Here is a 22,089-nt window from a genome sequence, read left to right on the forward strand (position 1 = left end):
GAAACATACTTACCTGGACGGGGTCAATGGGTGATCACTAAGGCCCATGGCCTAGGTAAGCGGCCTCCATTGCACTTAGGAGGGGCGCTTGCCTAAGGTCTCCCCAAGTGGGAGAGCCTACGTCATAATTTGTGGTAGTGGGGGCCTGCGTTCGCGCGGCCCCTGTCCAAATCTAGAACAACGTTTGTTTAAGCCTTTAAATACTTTTGGAATGCAAGTGTCGCATACTTATTACATAACCTCCCGTTATTCAACTACGGCTATCTGTTATTGATACTTAGGGATAATACAATCAAGGCATCTGTTATTACATAATTACATCTTTAGACATTGACTAAATCAATTTGAAACCCTTTCAGCAGTAGGAAAATCAGTGGATAGAAAACTAAACAGATGCAAATCTGTAAGTTTGCCTTTAAGATAGACGTATTTCCTCAACATCCTTTCCTTTTGGAACCCAGCTTTCTCAACAACCCTTTGGGAGGCCTTGTTGTCTACATGAACAAAGGCTTCAAGTCTCACCACACCAGGGAAGTCAACAAAAAATTGGGACACTCCCTTTGTAGCAATTCCATGTCCCCAACACTTCACTGCAACTCCGTTTCCGAAATTAGCCCTGCACCTGCCTATCACCGGAGAAGGGGAAGATCGAGACGAATCCGATCGAACGGTCGTAGATGCATACTGATCTTTGCCAAGGGTGTGGTATGCATACATCCTTGATGTGTGTCGGTGTCAAGTCTTCCACCTAAGGTGTCTGGTGACTTGTTCATCACCGGCGAATGAGAGAGAATCATCAGCATCCTCCAGCTTGAACGGACGAAGAGTAATCTTTGGTAAGTCAATCTCCATTTGATTAGATTGTAATGGAAAAACGATATGGTGACCAAGGCCATTTATAATAGTCTTGTTGGTCAAAGTATTATTGACTATATATATGGAAAAGCTATGTATTAGAATATTGTTTAATTATGTTTCTAGAAAATTTTTCACAAATTTTTTTTATGTTTAAAGGAAATTTCCCATATTTTTTTCCTAAATAAAAGAAGTTTAAAGAGAAAAATATTAAAATTTTGATGTTCGTATATTTTGTTTAATGATAAAATGTAAAGAGTTAAGTTTGTCTAGGTATATTTTATAAAAAAAAATTCTTTTTAATAATTTCTTTTTTTTTGACAATTTTTTTATTACAACAAGGTCGATTGACTTCTATCATCCATTATTTGGGTTTGTATACTTCATTTTGAAGATTCAATTTTATTTGGTTTGGATGTGATATTTAGATTTTTTTTTTTCCAATCATCATGCCACAAAATAAAATTTCTATAGATCAATTTTATATATATAGACTTGGGTCTTTTTTTTTTGTTTTTTTTAATAGTTTGTCACAATTCTTTTTAAGGATTCAATCAGTAAAAAATAATCATAATTATCTTTGAGATTGATGACCTTAAATCAAACTTTTCGAGTTTATATTTAACACATTATCAATTTATAATATTTATTTATTAACGCTAAATTACAAAATATTATATCATAAATATGTAAAAGTAAAAATTTAAAAATTATTTAAAGTAAATATTTTAAAATAATAAATACATATTTTTTAACATTTTCAAACTTCTAAATTTATTTATTAAAGAGATAGGAACGTTTGATACATTGATAGTATATAAAAAATCCATACACTAATAATTTGTTAAATATAAACCTAATTTTTTCACAATGATTTCACAAAATTAATTGCTATATATATAATAATTCACTTTTGTATAACTATTTATGTACGTAAAGAAGAAAATAAGAACAAGGTTAAACAATATTATTTTTATTTGTGAACAAACATGTTACAAAAGGGAGATAAATTGTAAAAGAATATTATAAAATAATAATTATAAAATAATAAATGAAATATCATAGACATGATCTTCCTTTGTTACATGCATGAAATATTCAAGCCTTTGTTTCAAAGTAGACCAGAAGCTAGAGGAAAATTCCTCTCCTGTTAGTTCCATCACCGGCAATTCTGGGAAGGAGCAATGGTGCCCTTGTTGCAGCTCAATTGTTGGTAGGCTTCATCTGATTAGGAAGGTGGTTTGGCCCTCCATTCAACCCACCTGACAAAATACAGAAGAATCCATTAACACCATTACTCTTCATTGCTACAAACATTCCTGGGTCGTCATTACTGCAGAAGAATGAATAAAGGAATAAAGAGAAAGATTCCTGGGTATTACCTTCAGTCTTCGTGGGTTGGTGGCTGTCACCACCGATTAATCCGCACGGGATCTCGCAATTCAATTCACACCAAAAGCCAGGGGGGGAAGTACATCCTCGTCTTTCCAAGCAATCTTTCATGCAAAGCTCATAGTCTTTCGACTGCCCCACTTGAATGATTGTTAATAACATTGCACAGCACAATACCACCTTCATCAGAGAAGTTTTTTCCATCTTCCCTCGACAATATCTTTCTTGTTTTGCCACTTCTCCTATGCCAATGAGGTTCTTGTAGAGATTGTACAAATGGGTTGAGTTTATAAAGGGAAAGAAGATGGGGGCATGATTCTGTTAGGTGATTGTTTAAATTTAGGTGGGATTTGTCTAAAAATATTGTGTGATTTTGATTTGTTCCCCATATTTGGTAGTTTCTAATCTTATCCCATGTAGAATGAATGATTCCCCTGGCTTTGAACTTAGAAAAGAATAGGAGATGAAGGATGGCTGCTGTGAAAGTCTTGCAGTACTGCAGCCGCTCATTGATAGCACAATAAAATTATGCAGGTCTCTGATTTTAGGTTGTCACTGCAGGAACAGTGAGCATCTTGGCCTGCTGCAGCTTTTGTTATATTGATGTTTCTTTCTACATGTCTCATTGAATTGCCTTTTCTGTATTAGCCTGAGTTGATGGCACCAGACGTACTTCGCAATGAGCTATTCAATGAGAAGTGAGTTGTTTCTCTTCTATCAAATACCAATTAATCCTGTTTTTTCTCCTTGGTTAGCAGATTGCTCAGTCCATCTAAGCAGGCTGCTCCAGCACCCTTGCCTTTCTTCCTCTGGTTATTCTTCATATAGAACTCCAGCTCGATCTTTACCGTCCAATATGTATCAATCAGCCCTGCCACACTGACCTGGCCGTGAAGAAATGCATGCCAACAGCCTATACCAGCACCAAATTGTTCTTTAATGTGAGCCTCAAGTTTACGATCTTTTTGAAGCTTCTCAAGCTCCTTACGACATGGTTGCTCTTCTTAGTTACCTCAGCAGCACCTTCTCCTTCCTCAGCAGCTTCCTTCTTAGTTGCTGTACGTCTTCTTCTTCCTCCCAATGTCAACACCATAGTTCTGAAGGTACCGTTGCTTAAAAGGGCGCTGCATCTACTTGAACAATGGCACTCTTTACAAGAGTCTGTATCCTGACAAGCTCATTGTTTGAGGCATTATATTACCACATCGAGAATACGGGTTTTAACGTGTGACAGCCTCACTACCCCATGAATTCTCTTTACAATCTTGTAGCTTGACAACTTGAGCGCTCTTAGTATTTGCAGGCTGACGACCAAGTTCATACTTTCGCTTCTTCCTCCAAGCCTTCTTCTTGCTACCAGTGGCACGCTCTCTTGTCTTGTGCATGGAATCCCTGGAAATACCCATGTTGGCAAGTGACAGACTCAGTTGATCTCTTTCTGTTACTGATCTCTGACTGTGGCTTGTTGCTGTTATTGATGCTTAGAGTTAAAATAACCAAAGCTTAGATCTAACGGTATCTTTTGCTGAATGTATAGAAAAACAAAAATTTCTTATATTTCATGATACAATCATATGATCTTACATCTTTAGACATTGACTAAATCACTTTGAACCCCTTTCAGCAGTAGGAAAATCAGTGGATAAAAGGCTAAACACATACAAATCTCTAAGTTTGCCTTTAAGATATGCATATTTCCTCAACATCCCCTCCTTTTGGAACCCAGCTTTCTCGACAACCCTTTGGGAGGCCTTGTTGTCCACATCAACAAAGGCTTCAAGCCTCACCACACCAGGGAAGTCAACAAAAAATTGGGACGCTGCCATTTTCACTGCCTTTGTAGCAACCCCATGTCCCCAGTACTTCACTGCAACTCCAAATCCGAAATTAGCCCTGCACCTGTCATCACCGGAGAAGGGGAAGATCGAGACGAACCCGATTGAACGGTCGTCGATGCATATTGATCTTCGCCATGGGTGTGGTATGCATACATCCTTGATGTGTGTCAGTGCTTCTTCCTTGGAAGTCAAGGTCTTCCACCTAAGATGTCTTGTGACTTGTTCATCACTGGCAAACGAGAGAAAATCATCAGCATCCTCCAGCTTGAATGGACGAAGAGTAATCTTTGATAAGTCAATCTCCATCTGATTAGATTGTAATGGAAAAACTATAGGTGCTAAAAACCTTTTATAGTAGTCTTGTTGGTCAAAGTATTATTGTCTATATGGAAAAGCTATGTATTAGAATATTGTTATATCATGTTTCTAGGAAATTTCTCACAACTTCGTTCCTACAATTAATTAATTCATTACTAGGAAACAACTCATAAAGTTCTTAAAAGCAAGGTAAATAGAAATATGCTCTTTAATAAGGAATCATATATCAATTAATAAGTTAAATATTTGAATGTTTTTATATATTTAAAGTTTTTTTGTATGATTTTTCTCTCTTTTAATATTTTTTCATATTTTTTTTAAAATTCAATCTATAAAAAATAATTGTAATTAATTTTCAAGATTAATAACTTTATATCTTTTCACGATTTTTGATTTGAAGTTCATTTATTAACAAGGTAACAACATTTGATACATTGATAATATATAAAATTCATACACTGACAGTGTATCAAATATAAATATGATTTTTTTATTGAATTTGAAAAATTAATTACTAAATAGTTAAAAAATTAAAACATGATATATGTGTGTCTAATTCACCTCTATATTAACTTTTACGTATGTAGACAAAATAAGAACAAGGTTAAAAAAATATTCTTTTGTTGGGGAAGAAAAATTGTTACAATTGTAATTCTCCAAGTAGCTCCCATTGACTCCATCACCGGCTTTGCTAAATGCAATTCTAGGAAGGAGCAATGGTTGCCCCTTGTTGCCGTCAATTGTTGGAAGGCTTCATTGCATTAGAAAGTTGGCTTTCTGCTGCTGCTGCATTCAACGCATTTGGGAAAGAATATATGGAAGAATCAATTAGAAACCATTACTCTTTTACTTCATTAATACCAAACATTCATGGGTTGTCGTTACTGCAGAATGAATAAAGGAAAAGATTTCTGGGTATTATCTTCATTCTTCGCGAGTTGGAAGCTGTCACCACCGGTTATTGGTCCGCAGAAGGTCTCGCAATTCAATTCACACCAGAAGCCAGGGGGATTAGTACATCCTCGTGCTTCTAAGCAGTCATGCTTGCAAATCTCAAACGGTTTGACTGTGCCACCTGAATGATTGTTTTTTTTTTTTTTAAAGACAGTATTTATTAATCACAAGTGATCTCCCAAGAGAAGATTACAAAAGGCACTTCAAGAATGCCATGTAAAAGAGTAGCAGATTACAAAAAAAAAGGTCTGCTACTTTCAGCATTACAAAGCATGACAAACAGAGGATGAAGTGAGAAATCATATTCAAAAGAAAAGACATAGGGTAGTTGAAGGTTAACCAAAATAATAAAGCCTTTGCAATGAAAGAAGAGTTCATGTACTCTCCCCCTGTTGGTTTTGAAAGTAGGCTTTGAAGTTTGAGTCTCTTAATACCCCTGCATTGGCCAATCCGTCTGCAACCTTGTTGGCTTCCCTCATTACATGCTTGAAAGTGATTCTTGTACTTTTACGCAAGACAGTTTCAATGGCATTCGAAATATTTTTCATCCGCCAAGGGACTTTGCAGTGGTGTTACGCCCAATTGATAGCATTGGCAGAGTCACTTTCCACAACTAGAGAATGAGTGGCAGCCTAGGGAGATGAAAAGAAAAAGTTGATTCCTTCCCGTATGGCATAAAATTCAGCAAAATTTGAGTCCTCAATACTAATGTTTTCAGAGAATGTTCCCCGAATGAAGCCATGGTGGTCCCTAATCACTCTTCCAATACCAGCAGGTCCGGGTTTGCCTTTTGTTGCGCCATCTGTGTTGAGTTTAAGAGTTTCAGGTGGTGGAGTTGACCAATTGGTAGCCATTCTTTGGTTCTTCCTTTTAGTGTTGATGTTGGAGCAAAGAGACTCCATGAGACACAGGTCAGCAGGAACATGGTCAAGTTCCCATTTCCCTCGACACCAAAGCATGTGGCGTAAAAGAGTGATGTCTCTCATTTTGTTTGGACTGAAGCTTTTTCCTCTGAAAATAACCTCATTTCTACAAAACCAAAGTGTCCAAAGTGTTGCAAAGAAGAGCATTCTCCATGTATCTCTCTTGCCCTTAGGCATGGGAAGTTCAAACCATGCCTTAAAAAAAGACAAAACATTACCAGGTTGAACCCAAGTGATACCCAATAAGCAACAACAAGAAGACCATGTTTTCCAAACAATGGTGCAATCAAAGAGGACATGAAAGGGAGTCTCGAGCTGAGAGGTGCAGAATGAGCAATTTGCGTCATCAACCACAAGAACTCCCTAATGCATCAAAACAGATTTGGCAGCTATTTTTTCATGGAAAGTTTGCCAACAGAAAGTTTCGACTTTCGGGGGAGCGTAGCCAATCCAAACATTTTTCCAAAAACTTGTAGAGCTAAAGGGGTACCATGGCTTGCTTTAATAAAAGAGGAAGGAGTGTAGAGACCACTAGTAGTTTTCTTCCACACCACTATATCTTTGTCAATGAGGTGAGGTTGAAAATTCTTAATGAAGATAGTGAAATCTCTCCACTGATTTTGCTCCCAGCTAAGAGACTGCCTACTTAACTTAACATCCCACCTCCAATTTCCTTCGACCCAGCTTCCTAATTCAGCAATCGTGGCTTTCTTGCTTATTGCCAGTGCATAAATGCGTGAAAATTTGGTGGCCAGAGTGGAGTCATCAGCCCACAAGTCTTCCCAAAAGCGGATGGTGGTGCCTTGACCGAGAGAGTGAGCAATGCCACCTTCATCAAAGAATTTTTTGCCATCTTTCCTCGAGGCCCTTTGTTTTTGTTATGCTTTTGATATGTGAAAGATGGTGCAAATTCTCCAATGCCATTGAAAGTCTTGCAGAAATTGTGCAAATGGGTTGAGTTCATGAAGGGAAAAGAGATGGGGGCATGGTTCTGTTAGCTGCTTGTTCAAATTCTAGGTGGAAGTTGTCTAAAAATAGTTTGTGATTTTGATTTGCTCCCCATATTTGGCAGTTTGTAATCTTTGACAAAGGGACCTGTTCACATTGTCAATATGTGAATTTGAGATTGAGTAGAGAATGCTGGTAAGAATATATAAGTAACAGCAAACAAGGATTCATCATTTGGGCCTTTTCTATCTGCATATCAGCAAAAGGTCTGAAACATTTTGCTGTTCAGGATTAGTTCAAGAGTTGACATCAACGCCACAACTAGGTACAACTATTTCATGAAATGCCCTGGTGGGGGGCAAAATCTAATGTATTACTCGTTCTAAGATAGCTGAAAAGCTTGTTTTATGTTATAACTATTACTTCCAACCATCTGATCCCTCAGCTTCTTCAGTAACAGGCTTTGGAATTTTGGGAACAGCTTCCGCTTCAAAATTACAATTCCATGCCTCTACTTTGGAACAGGGATCTTCTTCTTCATTATTTAAGCCAGTGCCAGAAAAGGATTCTCCATAGTCATGGTTCTGCATTTCGGGTGGGGGGCAGCCCTGGTAGGAGCTGTTTTCAGAACAATGCCACAAGAGCTTCTCCCAATAAGGGTCCTGCAAATCAAAATCAACACCTATCATTGACATGCTAACTGCTCAATATCCCTCTGTAAAATGAAAAACAAACCCGAGCAAGGTGTCCACGCCTTAACAACAAAAAGTAGGCAAGTAGAAATACCTTGCAGACAATGTGTGGATTTCCAACAATGATGAGCAAAGATCTGGCCCGAGTAATCGCAACATTAAACCTTTTTGGATTGCTGAGAAATCCAAGACAGTGAGCTCTGTCAAACTCATTATGTTTGACTGTTGACCTTACTGTAGATACAATAATGACCTCTCTCTCTTGACCCTGAAATTGTTCGACACTTCCAACCTTTACATCTGGCAAGTCCCAGGTTTCAAGCACTGTCTTGATCTTGAGGACCTGCTGTCTGTAAGGTGCTATTACTCCAATATCTGCCTCATTTAGATCAGTACTTGCTCTTAACTTATTGATGATGTCAACGACCTTGCTTACTTCAATTCGGTTGAACCATGATGGATTATTGCCTTCTCTCTCATCACAGCCTTGAATGCCAAAGAAGAGAACAGGAAACTCTTTATTTGGAAAGAGATCCACCTTAGAAGTTATTGAGAAAGAATCATCCTCTTTACATGCAATCAACTCCCCTTTGTAGAAAAGCCTTGAAGGGAGATTTAGAATTGCTGGATGACAACGATAGTTCCTAACTAACTTTGTTACAAAGTTATCATCTTCACTGTAGTAGGATTCACACTCAAAAAGCCTTTCAAGATACGATTTCCCCAATCCAAAAGCCTCTGCATCTTTCGAAAATATAACAGGACCAAGCTGCTTTGGATCTCCAGCAAGGACAACAACAGTTTCCTTCCGGCAAAGGTTGGCTATAGGAATCATGCTTTCTGGTTCTGAAGCTTGGCCTGCCTCATCAAGGAAAATGTGGGAGAAATGACCACGACTCACACCTTCTGCGTAAAGTAGAGATGAACTCATATAAGTTGATATGATAATTCTATAGCGCTTGAGGGCTCCTTGTGGAGGACATTTAAAAAGGGATGCCTCAAAGTAGCAGAAGCGAATATAATCAGGAAGAACATCCTCATAGGCACGGCTAGCAGCATTTAGCCTAAATATTTCACTCTCCTTAACTTCCACATTCTTGTTACTGATAAGTCTTTCTAATATGTGATCTGCAGCACTATTTGAAGCAGCACATACAAGAATCCGACTATTTTTTCTTCTTGTATATAGTTGTAGAATTGCTTCCACCAAAGTCATGGTTTTACCAGTGCCAGGGGGGCCATAAATCACATACGGAGGAGCTCCTTTGCAAGCAAGTATCATCTCAACAGAATGCATCTGCTCCGCATTCAGAGTACAGCTACAAGGTACAAATGGGGCTGTTTTAACCAATGTCCTTTTGGTTGATTGAGATGGAAAGAGAATATTGTCCTGTAAAGTCTCTGCTGCTTCAACAGCCTGATACAACCTCCTCATGTTCACCCTGTTATATGTAAATTGAACATTGTATAAGTTCCCATCCCAGTGAAGGGTGTGAAATTTGTCTGCAAATTTCAAGAGGACTTCATCAGCCTCAACGCGATAGATGTAGCCCTGAAACACCACATAAGCAATCTTCAAAGTATGAATCAAAGAATACAATAATGGCAATAGTGAAAGCTGAAAAGTTATCTGGCTGAGACTTGGCTATTAGAGCACTCGAAGGAAACATCCATGAAAATCAATTCTCAAAGGGAAGAAAGAATAAAGGACTATAATAAGCCTCTTACAAAGGCAAGAAGCATCTATTGATTATGGACTAAAAAGAGTGAACACGTATCCTGTTAGTTTAGTCATCTTCATCTAGAGGAGGACCATCATGAAGATTTTCCTATATATATCCTCTAAACAGTGGTTTATGCGAAATGCTCTGTAATTGGTAAATATTTGAGAATCCATCATTGTAGAAATATATGTTGACATTTCTGCTTCAAAACTACTATTTTGTCCATATCTTTTGTACAGAAGAAATTTTTCCACACAGTTAGCCAACACATTTTCTTACCATGTGCAGCCCCATAGCGGCCCATAGGTATTAGTTATGGGTGCAGAGAATTGCACAGAATTAGACAAATTGAGAATCCCAAAGGATACATAAACCAAGTAAGAAGGATAAGCACCATACTTCTTGTTGTCTTCATTCTTTCCCTTTTTTACATATATAACAAGTAGTAATAAGGAAATTGATCGTGTTGAGCAGAAATATAGGTAAACCCAATTCTTTTGACTAGTTTTCAGCTTCAAGCAGAATAAAGACAAAGGAAGCTAGAATAATTAAGCTTTAGAGTTACAATCTAAGAGCAACAGCAATGAATAATTGCGTTAGCTTCGGCTTAAGAAACTACTGTTTATGGTAAATAATTCACTGATTCCAACAAACTTCTTTAATAAATGCATAGTAACAAAAAGTTACTGAAGCTCCTGTTCAAGCCGGCCATGGCGAAAGGCTTTGATTGATCCAAAAAAAAGAAAGAAAAGTTATTGAAGCTCAGACTTGCTAATAGTCCATGCATACATGCTGAAGCAGGGCAGGGGCAAAGCATAAATCTTAAAAATCCCTTGCAAAAAAACTCTCTCACCTAATTTGTGACAACATTAGGCAGTCATTTTTACAGTGGCCTACAACCAATACCTTTAATTCTTGTCTCAAATATAATCATTTATGTAGCATCCCCAACAGAGTTTCAACATGCATCACAGATCAAAATATTCCAACAGTGTTAATAAGCTAAGATGAGTAAATGATTCATGCGAAGAGATGTTTTCTCTTGAAGGAAGGAGCATACCTGATATACAGAATGATCTGAATTGCCAGAGGCAGTCTTCGCAAATACATAATCGCCATGTACAAGTGAAGGCCTCCTCTCAGCTAGCCCAGGCACCTCAAGAGCAACAAACTGCGGCCCTTTCCTCCTCATCATGACACATTCCATGCTATGAGACCTCATTTCTTCCTGAAATGAAGTCAAGACTAACATAAAGGATCATCTAACATTACCATCAAGACAAATCAATCATTAATAGCTACCTCTAAATGCAGCTCTTCCATTACAAGCAATGTACTGAAGAAAGCAGCATAATTCTCCTTTGTCAAACCTTCTGCAATGACATCAGGCACATGCTTATTCTCTATTATCTCTCTGAGATTTTTTGGGATTGGATATTCTGAAAGCTTAGATTTATATCCTCGGGATGTTGGTCTAGCAGGGCGAGAGGAAACCACATACTCATCAACGGCAAATTGCTTTCTTCTTGGAGCTCTTCTATATGGTACAGCAGAAGCCAGAGACTGGGAGACATTATCTTCAGCCAATAGAAAGACCACACGTTCAATCCTATTATCATCTACGTCAAAATGTACCACAGTTGTGTGCAAACCCATCTCCTTTGGTTTGCAAGACAGCCAAATGGTAAGAGTCTGATGCGGTTGAAGTACTCTATCCTCAAGAGAGTATCCCTCTAAGAACCTTTGCTGATGTTCGAAGTTTGAATTGGCTGAAGGTGGTTCCATTAGAGACAAAGTAAAGGAATCTGCTGGATTTGAGCAGAATATCCTCACTCCCCAGAGTTCTACTGGCTCACTAGTGGTGTTCTCTAATGTAATTGGCCACTTGGAAGTTTGTCCAACAAGAATGGATTGAGGCTTCTGAGTGAAAGGAAATGGAACTGAGATAACAACCGGTCCCTCTTCATCTAGGCCATAACTTTGCACAGACTTATCATCAGCAAAATCAATGAATCCGATCTCGCCCTTATCACCTATGACAGAGCATTCATCATCCCAACCATCTTTCCAACTTGCACTCATCACTAATTGATATTGATGGTAGCAGAGACCCTGAAGCGAGAAGTATCAAAGACAAAGAAACGTAAATACTATACCTACCAAGAAAACTCAGGACCTGTTAAAATATCTATAGACACACAAGATTACAGAATCCATATATTAGTTAATTGTAACCCTTGGCCGATAGCAATACTACAAAATTACCAACAGATGTACCCTAGACAACAAGATTTGTTAAAATCATCTATCCTGATGCAAGACTTCCAACATTACTTTTTGTTATAGACATTAATCATACAACCACTCGCATCCACATACAAATCCCGTGAAAAGTACATAATTGGTCTATGAAACATATTAGAAAGTACTGATAACACGTTATAGGCCTGTAAGTAAACATTTTTAAGCAACTGGCAGAAATCATATTCTAAGTACAGAGAATATCTAAACCCGATTCACTTATCCAAGAAAAGTATAGTCCATGTATCTATAACTGATTCAACCAGCATTTGCGGTAATTCCTAATGCATTGACACAGATAACAACAGAGTATTATTAGATTGTTAATCTAATCCAAGTAAGGTATTTACACGTTTTTCTGGCATTACAAAAATATTGAAACATGTTAATGTTATAGATATTTCTAAGATTCTAAGAGGAGAAATTAAAGACTGAATCAACAATGAATTACACTCTACATTGTTCCGTACAAAACAGCCTTTCCAAGCAGAAGCCATTTTCAAAAAGGAAAAAATATATATTATAAGAAAAGGAAAGATGCTGAGAACAAAAACTCCAAAGAACAATCTTTGATGAAACAAAGTGGACAAAAACATAAATTTGAGAGCATTAAACATAAAAGAATCCATGCCTTAAAAAACCAAAAGGAAATGACAAACAGTGAAGTACCCACCACCTTTTATGGAAAACCACAACAAATTTGATATGAAAAGTTAAGAAATTTTGGGAAGTTTAGGTAAAAACTAAGAAAACCCAGTTGACTAAACTGAACAATCCAACCTAAGACACTTAAAAGTGAGAGTCTCAGTGAGAATTTGGTTTTGTTTTCAAGGCTTCTTCAGAAGAACAGAAGAAGTAAAGTAAAAGACCTGATGAGAAGAAGTGCAAAGGTTAGCCCGTTTTATTTTAAGTGTTAAGCTGGAAACTGAACTTCTCAAAGACGATCACAGAAAGACTTCTGCTTTGCCAATCCCTACTTAGCGATGAAGTTACTCTAAAGAAAAGGAACAGTTTTTTTTATTATTAATCTTCCTATAAATAGCTCTAAGTCTTGTGAGAATGGGACCCACAAAACTGTGAACTGCAATGAGATTAAGACACGTCAGATTGGAAAGAATTCATTGGTTCTTTTGATGACGTGGCAAGAGCTGAGTGCTTGAGTGAACTCTTCGGTCTTCTGAAGTCAACAAGGGAAAAGGATAAAGAAACAGTGCTTGTCCTTTTTAAAGGAACAGAAAATCTGAAATTATGTGTTTATGTTGACTTAGACTTCATTTGATGACATTTTAGTTTTTGTTTTTTGTTATTTATTTTATTTAAAATTTTATATAAAAAATATAAAAAGAAAAAAGTAAAATCATATTTGGTTGTAAATTAAAAAATAACATCAATTACAACATAATTAATTTATATATAGATAAAAACATGTATCTTGCTATTTAAAAAAATTACATATTTTATGTATATTTCTTGTAAAATATTATTTATTTTTGCATTTACGATATCGATATGTCAACGACAAATTCTCGATAATTAAAAGTGAAAGTAATATCTTTTAAAATGGTTTCATTTTTTTTTATATTAGGTCGTGTATTTTTTATGATTTTTGGATTATATGAAAATAATTGATGAAACTTGAATGATTGATTGTGTATATTTTGTGATATAGAAATGGCTAGAAATTTGTATTTTAAGGGTAATAATATTTCCATGCATAAGAGAAAGAAGTTGTTAAGAAAATAAAAAATGCAATGTGCATGAGCCATTTTTGAATTTTTGATTGCATACATGCTCTGAATTGGTCTTAAATTATTTAATTTAATGATAAATGTGTGTCTCAATCATTATTCAACGAGTTGAAACAATTTGATTCGAATTTTATTTTTTTAATTTTTAAATTATATGCTATATTGCTTGAAAATTTTTTTAAATTATTTACAAAAATTCATATAAGTTTTTATTCTTTTATTATATTCAATCAAATCTTTTTATTTTTATTTTGAATTAAATAAACTTTTATTATTAATAATTAGTTAATTATTATTAATCAAAATAACACTTGTCATTTTATATTCACATGACGCTAGCATGTTGTTGTCATGGAAGGTGAAAACTGTCATATAATTATATCATCATATCACATCAACATGTCATAATATCATCAATATGACATGTGATCATCATATGGTATAATATGATAAAAGATATTTTAACTAATAATAATTAATCGATCATTAACCAGAAAAGTTTATTTGGTTAAAAATAAAAATATAAGAATATTTAAACATAATAAAAAATTTTTAAATTTTTTTAAATAATTTCAAAACTTATTAACATATTATGTCAAAAACTATTAAAAAAATAATGCATCCGAACATTTAACTCATTGATTTGTATATGATTCACTGTTTAAAAAGTAAAGTTTGAACCTTGAACATTTAACTCATTGATTAGTATATGATTCATTGATTAGTATATGATTCACTGCTTAAAAAGTAAAGTTTGAACCTTTCTTTCTTAATTATATAAAAAAAAATTAAAAAGGTAATGTTTATTGTAGAATGCAGTTTAACATCAACACTTATATGCACAAAAGCACTGCTTCGGAACAGAAGGAGCAGTGTACAAATCACAAAGTCCCATCCCATTGTATCGATTTCGGCAGTCTTCCCAGCAACGATTTTCCCCTTTGCAGTTCCACACTTTGTGGCAGTCTTTTGCTTCTGCCTTTGGCACACTTTTTCCATCTGTACAAGTTCGAAACATACAGCCTTAATTAAATAGCAAATGAGTTGAACAAATACAATAATTCAGAACTTAACAGGATCGGTCCTGGCATCAAGAGAGACACCATAGATAACTCGTCCATAGTACTAAGAATAGATCAAAGTATTCTGATTTGTTAAGGCTAAATTTTATAGTTTTATGTAATTTGTTACAACACTTTTTCTGCAGTGATATGGTGATTTATAATGAATTTCATAAAATTTTTGATACAAAGAATTCTGAAAGCTTAATTAAAAAGGTAGCCGCTACTATAGGGTAAAGCAACTCTGGCAGCCACTTGTTAGTCAATTGAAGCCTTAGAGCAAACACTTATGTCACAGAAAACTCTTATCAGACAGAAAAATTCTAATTTTGTAGGTTATTTTCCTTTAAAATTAACAAACAGAAGAGTTAAAAGAAAAGAGTAACAGGATCATGCAAGATGGAGAAGTGGATAGGAAGCTTTACCAGAGATGAAGACAAGGAGGACAAGCAAGAACAGGTATGTAGAGCGTTTCACCATCTCTAGCTTAAGATTAATGCCAGCTAAAGTTTTCTATGTTGTGAGTAAGGTTGGCCACCATGCTATGCATTATAAAGCCTTGGGGGATCTTAATTTTTTTTTATTTGTCAAGCAAAGGATAAGGATGCAGAGGTCATGGTGTGATGCAAGCATTCATAATTCATTCATTTTTTCTTCTTTAATACTATTAATGTTCATTTACATTAAGGAGGTTAATTTAAGGAATAAAAAAAAATTAACAAAGTTTTGCCTTATGGAAGTGAGGTGGATTTGCATTAGCTCTTTTAATCTTCTTAAAAAGAGAAAGAGACTGATTAAACATGAATCAAATTATATGGAAGTGCTTCAAAAGGTATGGAATCAAAGCACTATCATTTATTTACTATCTGAAAACAAAATTCACATGCATAGGTAAGTATCGGATGCTTTAAACGTAAGATTAAAATAAAGTTTTTTAAGTGAAATTTGTGATTTTTTTTATTAAAAAATAATTAAATAAAATATTGTTATATTGACAGAGAAGGAAAGCATTTGATGAGTTTGAGAGATTCCAAAGAAAAGGCAGTTGGGGAGAGAGGAATCCACAAATTTTCAACTTAAGTCCCTTCCAATTTGGTCATGCTAATAAGTTTCCTTAATCCCTTTGCCTTTAAGTGCAACCCCATTAGCATTTGAAAAGAACCCATTTAAAGATGGAACTTTCTCATTTGTTTAAGTCTCAAGCTAGCTCATATGGCAACTAATTTCAGACATGGCAAACACTGATATTGTACTTGCTCTTGCAATCTTCTTGACAAAGATCACTTCCATGGCAATCCCAAGCTTTGTGGCATTCCATTGCTTCTGCCGTAGACACCATTTTCTCATCTGGATATGAACACACGCACAAAAACCCATTACAAGAACAAGTACAATATCAAAGACAAGATGCAAAAAAAGGGAGAGCTTTGCCATTTTGGCTAAAAGACTGTTTGTAGTGCTTTGGTTAGTGCTTTTGCTTTGTGATGTCTTATAATTTATTTATATAGAAATGCAAAAAGCAAAACAAATCTGAGATTTACCCTAGAATTAAGAATCTAGATACTGTATTAATTTGACATATCTAGATTGATTAATGTAAGATACTCTTGACAAGAATTAGGAATCTACTTTTGTTTTGGAGAATTTAGTGTCCACTTCAACTTTTTTCTTACCTCTTTTTGTGATCTTTTGGTAGGGTGAGTGGAGGTATAATGGCTTTTGTGTAACCCGATATAATTCTTGATAGTGCAAGAAAATTAAACTATATATAGAGAGAGATTGGATAATGTTACCCAAAGAGGATATCACCTCGAATTAAAAGCACAAGAGATGTAGGTACGACTATAGTTTAATCAAATATATCGACAAGGAGAAACAAGAGAAGAGACAAAAACTCTGCAATCAAATCCTCATATAAACAAGAGGAAAAGGAAGTTTAAGAGCTAGGGAAAAGGATGTGATCTTAGAGAGAAGAGAAGTATTTATTAAATTCAATTTGTGCAATTATATAAGTATGAACTGTGTCATAATTGAGTTTCTTTGACAAAAAAAAACATAAACATAAGCAACACTCTTATCGCTAAGCAAAACCTTTCGATCAGGCAATGTTGTCCAATTGAGAACAATGAACCAAGAGAGCCGTGAAATAATGTCATTTGCAACTGCATGAGGATTCTAGCAGTTTGGGGATTCAAGGCTGGCGTAGGATTTTCATCCATTTTCTCTTTGAATCTATTGATCCTTGCCACAACACCTTCTCATAAGTCATAACAAAGCATCAGAAAGAAAATAAGTTAATTAGTTTAAAGAACAAGTAGTGAGAATTTATGTAAGTATTTTAGATATTGTGGATGCTATAAATGTATGCTACTATTCTGCAATTTACTTGTAAACATTCACAAGGATGAGTGTAGATAAAGGCGTTACAATAGATGTGTGGATATGCAAGAAAATAAAAGATTAGAAATAAGTGTATCTGAGCAAAGGTTGAGTATTATGCCAGTCGAGGATGAGAGAAACACATCCAAGTTAATTTGGAGCAAATACTCTCATAAGAAGACTTAACCTTACTGAAAAATACAAACTTCAAAAGATGGAGGAGAAGACCAAAGATGACATGGAGTCATGGATTAAACTATCAAAAAACACAATGATTTTACTATTTTACTAACGATATGATCCTAAATTGAGCAAAATAGAAGAATAGCATCGATGCAGCTGATCCTTCCTAGAGCAAAAATTCTTAGATTAATGTTGCTATTATATACTAGACTTATATCATTGTTGACTAAGAAGAAAGGGAGGACAAATTTCAAGATTTTTAGCACCATATCTGGTAGAAAAGAGCAGCTATTAAAGTATGCTTCAAAAGAATTTGTGAATGAGAACCTCTTCACTCGAAGAAAAAAAAAGCAGTGGAGGGGAAGGTTTAGCTCAGAAAGAGGCAAGTCCACATAACAAGAGAACTAAAAGAACACCCAAAAAGTTTTGGAAAAGAAAAACCTTCCTCTGATAGTATATATTTTGCTTGAGAAAAGCCAGATAAGGCTAAAGTAGCAGCAGAAAGTATGCATAGTTGATTTAAGTAATTAACTAGCCCACATGTGGCAACCTCTACACAAATGATATAATTTTGATTTTAACTGGCTCATCTGACAAAATGTTAAAACAAGAGCCTAGAGATTAAAATTGTGGCTCAAAGAGAGACGTATGGTGTGCAACAGTACCTTTTATATCTCTTCTTTGAACCACATGGACAAAGTGCATTCCTGCTTATTTGCCCACTCTTTGCCATGTTAGACCTGGCAAGATCCAATGGTGTTGAACCCATTAGCTTTTGCACCTGCGAAAGAAAAACAACTATATGAAATAAATGACAATAAACTCACTTCTACTTTAACCATATGAAAAAAAATTCCTATCAACTCGAATGCAAATTTCAGCAATTGGAAATAAATGACAGACATCTCAGTCTTTCACACCATCAGCATTGAACCAAAAGACCATAATGCAGGTCAGCAAATCAAATCATCCTAGAAATACTTAAAGATATGAAAACGGATTTAATGCTTCTGACTACTTTTACAAAGAGCAATTGATCATAATCTTTTCAATTCAGATAATGTGCAAATTAGCAAAGAGCAACAGCGACTCCCCTACCCTTCCCCAACAAGCATCTTCCTTATCTCTTTCAAATAGCTCCTCCTATATTCAACACCCTATCCATTGGGCACCAGGCACAAAAGCATGATATAGTAACTTAGAGAATTTAAGTTCAGACCAAAACTTTAGGCCTCAGCATTGAGAGACTATCTCACACAAGAACATTTTAATCATTCAATATTCATCCCTAAAAATAACTGAGAGAAAACAGCGGCAAAACTACCTCAGCAATGCTCTTTGGCATCGGTTTCCCTTCCGCTTTCAACTTAGCCATCTTCTTATGCGCTTCTTTAGCCCAAGTAAATTTTGCAAGCGCATTCTCAACATCCACTATTGTACAATCACACTGCTTTGCAGCTTCTTTCTTTTGACTCGTTTGAAGATTCTACAAAAACCAAGAAACCTAAATCCACAATCAGCACATTCACGCATACACTCCACCCATAAACATAACAAAAGCAACATCAATAAAAACCAATGAATTCGCCAAATAAATAAATTTATATAAAACCATATTTAGATGTATTGGCCAAAAAAAAAGAAAGAAAATTCATCAAATAAATTTGTGGAGGTAGAAACCAACCTCTCCGGTCGGATCACAACCTCCAAGATACCTAATGATGGCTTCTTGTTTCTCGAAAGCATCAGCAAACGTGGCTTCGCTGCTTCTACCAACTATGTACTGCTTAAATGTCCCTAATTTTCTAGCATTCTTCAACTCATCAGCAAATCCTGAATTAACAGCATCGACTTTTAGCAAATTAATTTTGATTTTCAATAACTGTGCTAAATTCCAAGCTAAAGAGTAGCAAGGCTGTGATAGAGAGAAACACTATATCAGCAAAATGAAATTCAAGAAATGAGCTAAAGTGACAGAGCGGTGAGCAGAGGACTCACGGAGGAGAGTGAAGGATTCAGCACTGGTTTTGGGGTCATCCGTGGAGGTCTTCTTGCCGGTGAAGACTCCTTTGATCGAGTCCATCCATGAGGCATGGACAGGCGACGTGGTGAAGATCGAACGGTGCTGCGTTAAAACTAAGTGATGCTCGGGGTAAGCGTACCCCAAGGAGAAGGAGGAGGAGCTAGGCATTCTCTTGGAAATGTTGTTCAAGATTCTAGACGAAAGCATTATTTTCCCTCTGTTTCTGGGTTCCGGCAAATGGCAGGGTTTACTGATCAGATTGCTGGGGTTTTTCAGTGAAAGAGATGCTCCAAAACGCAGCGTTGCTCTTTTCTTTTCTTTTTGCCTCTCAATCACCAAAACGCTGCGTTTTGATATAAGACAAAAATTGCTATTTTGGAACTTGAATTTTGACTATAAATAACAAAATAATATGTTAATTTAACAATTCAATATTAATTTTCTCAATAAAGAACATTATCTGCCTTTTTCAGCTGAATTCTTTTGAGTACAAATAGTAGTTAAACATCAGAATAATAAGGAAGAACACCTGCAGATTTGTAGATGAGCATGAACAAACAGATGAAATTGCTCAACCATTGTTTTCTCTATAGGCAAAGGCCAGATTGTGCAGTGATTAATCAATAGAAAAATGCTTTCCAATTAACATTCAAATTTGAGCCAGCTAATACATCAATTGACAGCCACAAAAAAAAAAAAAAAAAAAAAAAACATGAAGCTTTAGCTTTCCGATCGATGAATTCAGTATCGGATACCTACGTTAAGGTTACAGAGCTACCTTTCCTTGAAAAAAAAAATACAAATAAGGTCGCTATACTGCACGAGCAGATGATCCATTCGAACAAAAATCTATTGAGATTACAGTGCCTTCTGTTTTGCGTCCATTGATCAATGGAACGACAGAGTTAAACTTTCCAAGAGAATGGTGGAAAAAATGAAGAGGCTACAAAATGAGCCCATACAAGTTATCCATATCTTCAATTCTTGCTTCCTGAACTGCAAACAACAATATCCCAACAAGACTATCAGAACATCTAGGCCTTAGTTCGCCCAAACTCGAACCAGATCTCATAGTGATTGAACAACAAACTGTCATGCGTATGCTTTCTAAGATACTCGAGCCCTAAACTCGCAAGCCTCCTTGCGCATTCCTCCCCTCCTAATCGTGAGCAAAACTTAATGTTATGCGAAACAAATATGCGCCCATCATAAGGTTTCAACCTATCCACCAACCTCTCAAGTCCAACCCACACAAGCTTATCAGGCATGTGAAGAAAAACAGCACTTGCATATATCAAATCATACACAACATCCGATCCAAACTTGGTGAAATCCATATCCTCACCACGCACAATCAAAGGTCGCTTATGTAAAAGCCCTTGTGAAGGAAGCTCATACCTAAATGCAGCCATTAAGGAAAGCTCATCCCTTTCAAGACAATGGAAATGCTCAGGTTTGAGATACCGAATAAAATGCAATCCAACACGAAGCGTCCCACAACCAATCTCAAGCACGCGTGAGTTGCTTGTTAGGTGGCTAGACTCAGCAAGGAACTCGAACACATCCCGGCCCCCTGCCCAGGGCTCCCCATAATTACTATGGTGCTCTTCAACAAGAAGCTCACCCGGGCATGGAAGAGCTGTGTGGTCTTTTGCTTCAGATCCTTCATAGTGTGAAATGCCCTTAAAGCTGCACATTGCAGAAAAAATTGGTTACTAATTTGAGAAGAACGTAACCCTAATTTTGGATTCCGATGTATTCAAAATACTATATTTGCTATTCTATTCAAAAGAAATTTCAGCTCTTTACTTCCAAAGCAAACATTAAGTCTCATTATTCTAACAATTATATCTTTACAATCTGTTCAACTAAAAGACAAATTGAATTTCACTTCAAATAAATTTCTCTTCACTTCTCTTTTAGTTAATATCCTCTATGAATCCTTGTCTGTTCTCTATTTCAGCTTATTTAGAAAGAAAAACAGATAAAACAGCAATTGAAAATTGAAAGCTTGAAATTAAAAGGAATTAATTTGGGATTTACTTGTTGAGATCCTCTAATTGTTGAGCACGAGTTCGAGGATTGATCCCTTTACGAAGCACATTCTCTTGCATATGTAACCCATTAGCTCGGATCTGATCTTTTACCCATCCTATATCCTCTCTGCTCGTCGAAACCCTCCGATCCCCGACTTCGTCCTGCACTGAACCGCCGGATACGGAGTCGGCGGTGGTGGTGATGGTGGAGGAGGGAGGGCAAGTGCAAGGGGAAGAAGAAGAGAGGGAGGATAACAGGAAGAATAAGAAGATTGCGGCGGCGGAGACTGAGAGAACTAAAACCGGAATCGTTATCACTATCCCTTTTTGTGATGATGACGCCATTTCTGATCTCCTTTCGCTGCCGCTGATCGCTTTCTCGGAGTCTCTTGTGGATAGTGGAGGACAGAAGCCAACGATGTCGTTTGATGGGAAAGGTTCTTTTTATTTTATAAAAAATAAATTATATATGGTGGGAGACGGTTGTCGTCGTCGAGGGTGACGAACATGTCGTTTTGATGAAGAAGGATGCCGTTTTTTGTCCTTTTTCCTTGCCATAGAAGTTTTAAACCGTTCACTGATACTGTGGTTCTGGTGTCGAAGAGACTGGAAGTTGGATCTGGGGAGGAGTATTAGGGTGCGGGCGACTTCACACTGCAATGATGTGTAACTGATCAAAATTACAATTTTCTCTTTTTTTTTTTTACTTTGCTC

At 36.2% G+C, this 22,089-nt stretch overlaps 5 protein-coding genes and 2 pseudogenes across 9 annotated transcripts; all 7 read right to left on the reverse strand.

Moving 5' to 3' along the window:
- Window positions 219–998, reverse strand: LOC108662327 (annotated as a pseudogene).
- On the reverse strand, window positions 1,813–3,725 carry LOC18600265 (annotated as a pseudogene).
- On the reverse strand, window positions 3,782–4,522 carry LOC108662326 (uncharacterized N-acetyltransferase p20-like). Its single transcript, XM_018122338.1, has one exon. It carries the CDS (start codon window positions 4,389–4,391, stop codon window positions 3,852–3,854), a length of 540 nt encoding a protein of 179 aa, XP_017977827.1. The 5' UTR covers window positions 4,392–4,522; the 3' UTR covers window positions 3,782–3,851.
- LOC18600266 (probable RNA helicase SDE3) lies at window positions 7,407–12,928 on the reverse strand. Of its 4 annotated transcripts, none has more exons than XM_007030604.2 (5): window positions 12,622–12,928; window positions 10,947–11,756; window positions 10,705–10,872; window positions 8,015–9,472; window positions 7,407–7,890 (listed from the first exon to the last, which is right to left on the reverse strand). In XM_007030604.2, exons 2-5 carry the CDS (start codon window positions 11,724–11,726, stop codon window positions 7,648–7,650), a joined length of 2,649 nt encoding a protein of 882 aa, XP_007030666.2. In that variant the 5' UTR covers window positions 11,727–11,756; window positions 12,622–12,928; the 3' UTR covers window positions 7,407–7,647. The 4 variants fall into 4 exon arrangements, with proteins under 4 accessions (XP_007030666.2, XP_017977711.1, XP_007030669.2 ...); XM_018122222.1 differs by having other exon boundaries at window positions 12,619–12,928; XM_007030607.2 differs by having other exon boundaries at window positions 12,577–12,928.
- LOC108662131 (putative defensin-like protein 184) lies at window positions 14,469–15,390 on the reverse strand. Its single transcript, XM_018121275.1, has 2 exons — window positions 15,180–15,390; window positions 14,469–14,692 (listed from the first exon to the last, which is right to left on the reverse strand). The coding sequence occupies exons 1-2, from the start codon at window positions 15,232–15,234 to the stop codon at window positions 14,520–14,522; spliced, it is 228 nt and encodes a 75-aa protein (XP_017976764.1). The 5' UTR covers window positions 15,235–15,390; the 3' UTR covers window positions 14,469–14,519.
- On the reverse strand, window positions 16,736–19,639 carry LOC18600268 (protein translocase subunit SecA). 2 transcript variants are annotated; one of them, XM_007030613.2, is made up of 5 exons: window positions 19,315–19,639; window positions 19,001–19,149; window positions 18,641–18,802; window positions 17,982–18,097; window positions 16,736–17,008 (listed from the first exon to the last, which is right to left on the reverse strand). In XM_007030613.2, the coding sequence occupies exons 1-5, from the start codon at window positions 19,544–19,546 to the stop codon at window positions 16,987–16,989; spliced, it is 681 nt and encodes a 226-aa protein (XP_007030675.2). In that variant the 5' UTR covers window positions 19,547–19,639; the 3' UTR covers window positions 16,736–16,986. The 2 variants fall into 2 exon arrangements, with proteins under 2 accessions (XP_007030675.2, XP_017976233.1); XM_018120744.1 differs by having other exon boundaries at window positions 19,001–19,151; window positions 19,284–19,619.
- LOC18600269 lies at window positions 19,956–22,054 on the reverse strand. Its single transcript, XM_007030614.2, has 2 exons — window positions 21,383–22,054; window positions 19,956–21,028 (listed from the first exon to the last, which is right to left on the reverse strand). Exons 1-2 carry the CDS (start codon window positions 21,718–21,720, stop codon window positions 20,374–20,376), a joined length of 993 nt encoding a protein of 330 aa, XP_007030676.2. The 5' UTR covers window positions 21,721–22,054; the 3' UTR covers window positions 19,956–20,373.

This window comes from Theobroma cacao, chromosome 5 (genome assembly GCF_000208745.1).
Source record: "Theobroma cacao cultivar B97-61/B2 chromosome 5, Criollo_cocoa_genome_V2, whole genome shotgun sequence".
In the NCBI taxonomy this organism is placed as follows: domain Eukaryota; kingdom Viridiplantae; phylum Streptophyta; class Magnoliopsida; order Malvales; family Malvaceae; genus Theobroma; species Theobroma cacao.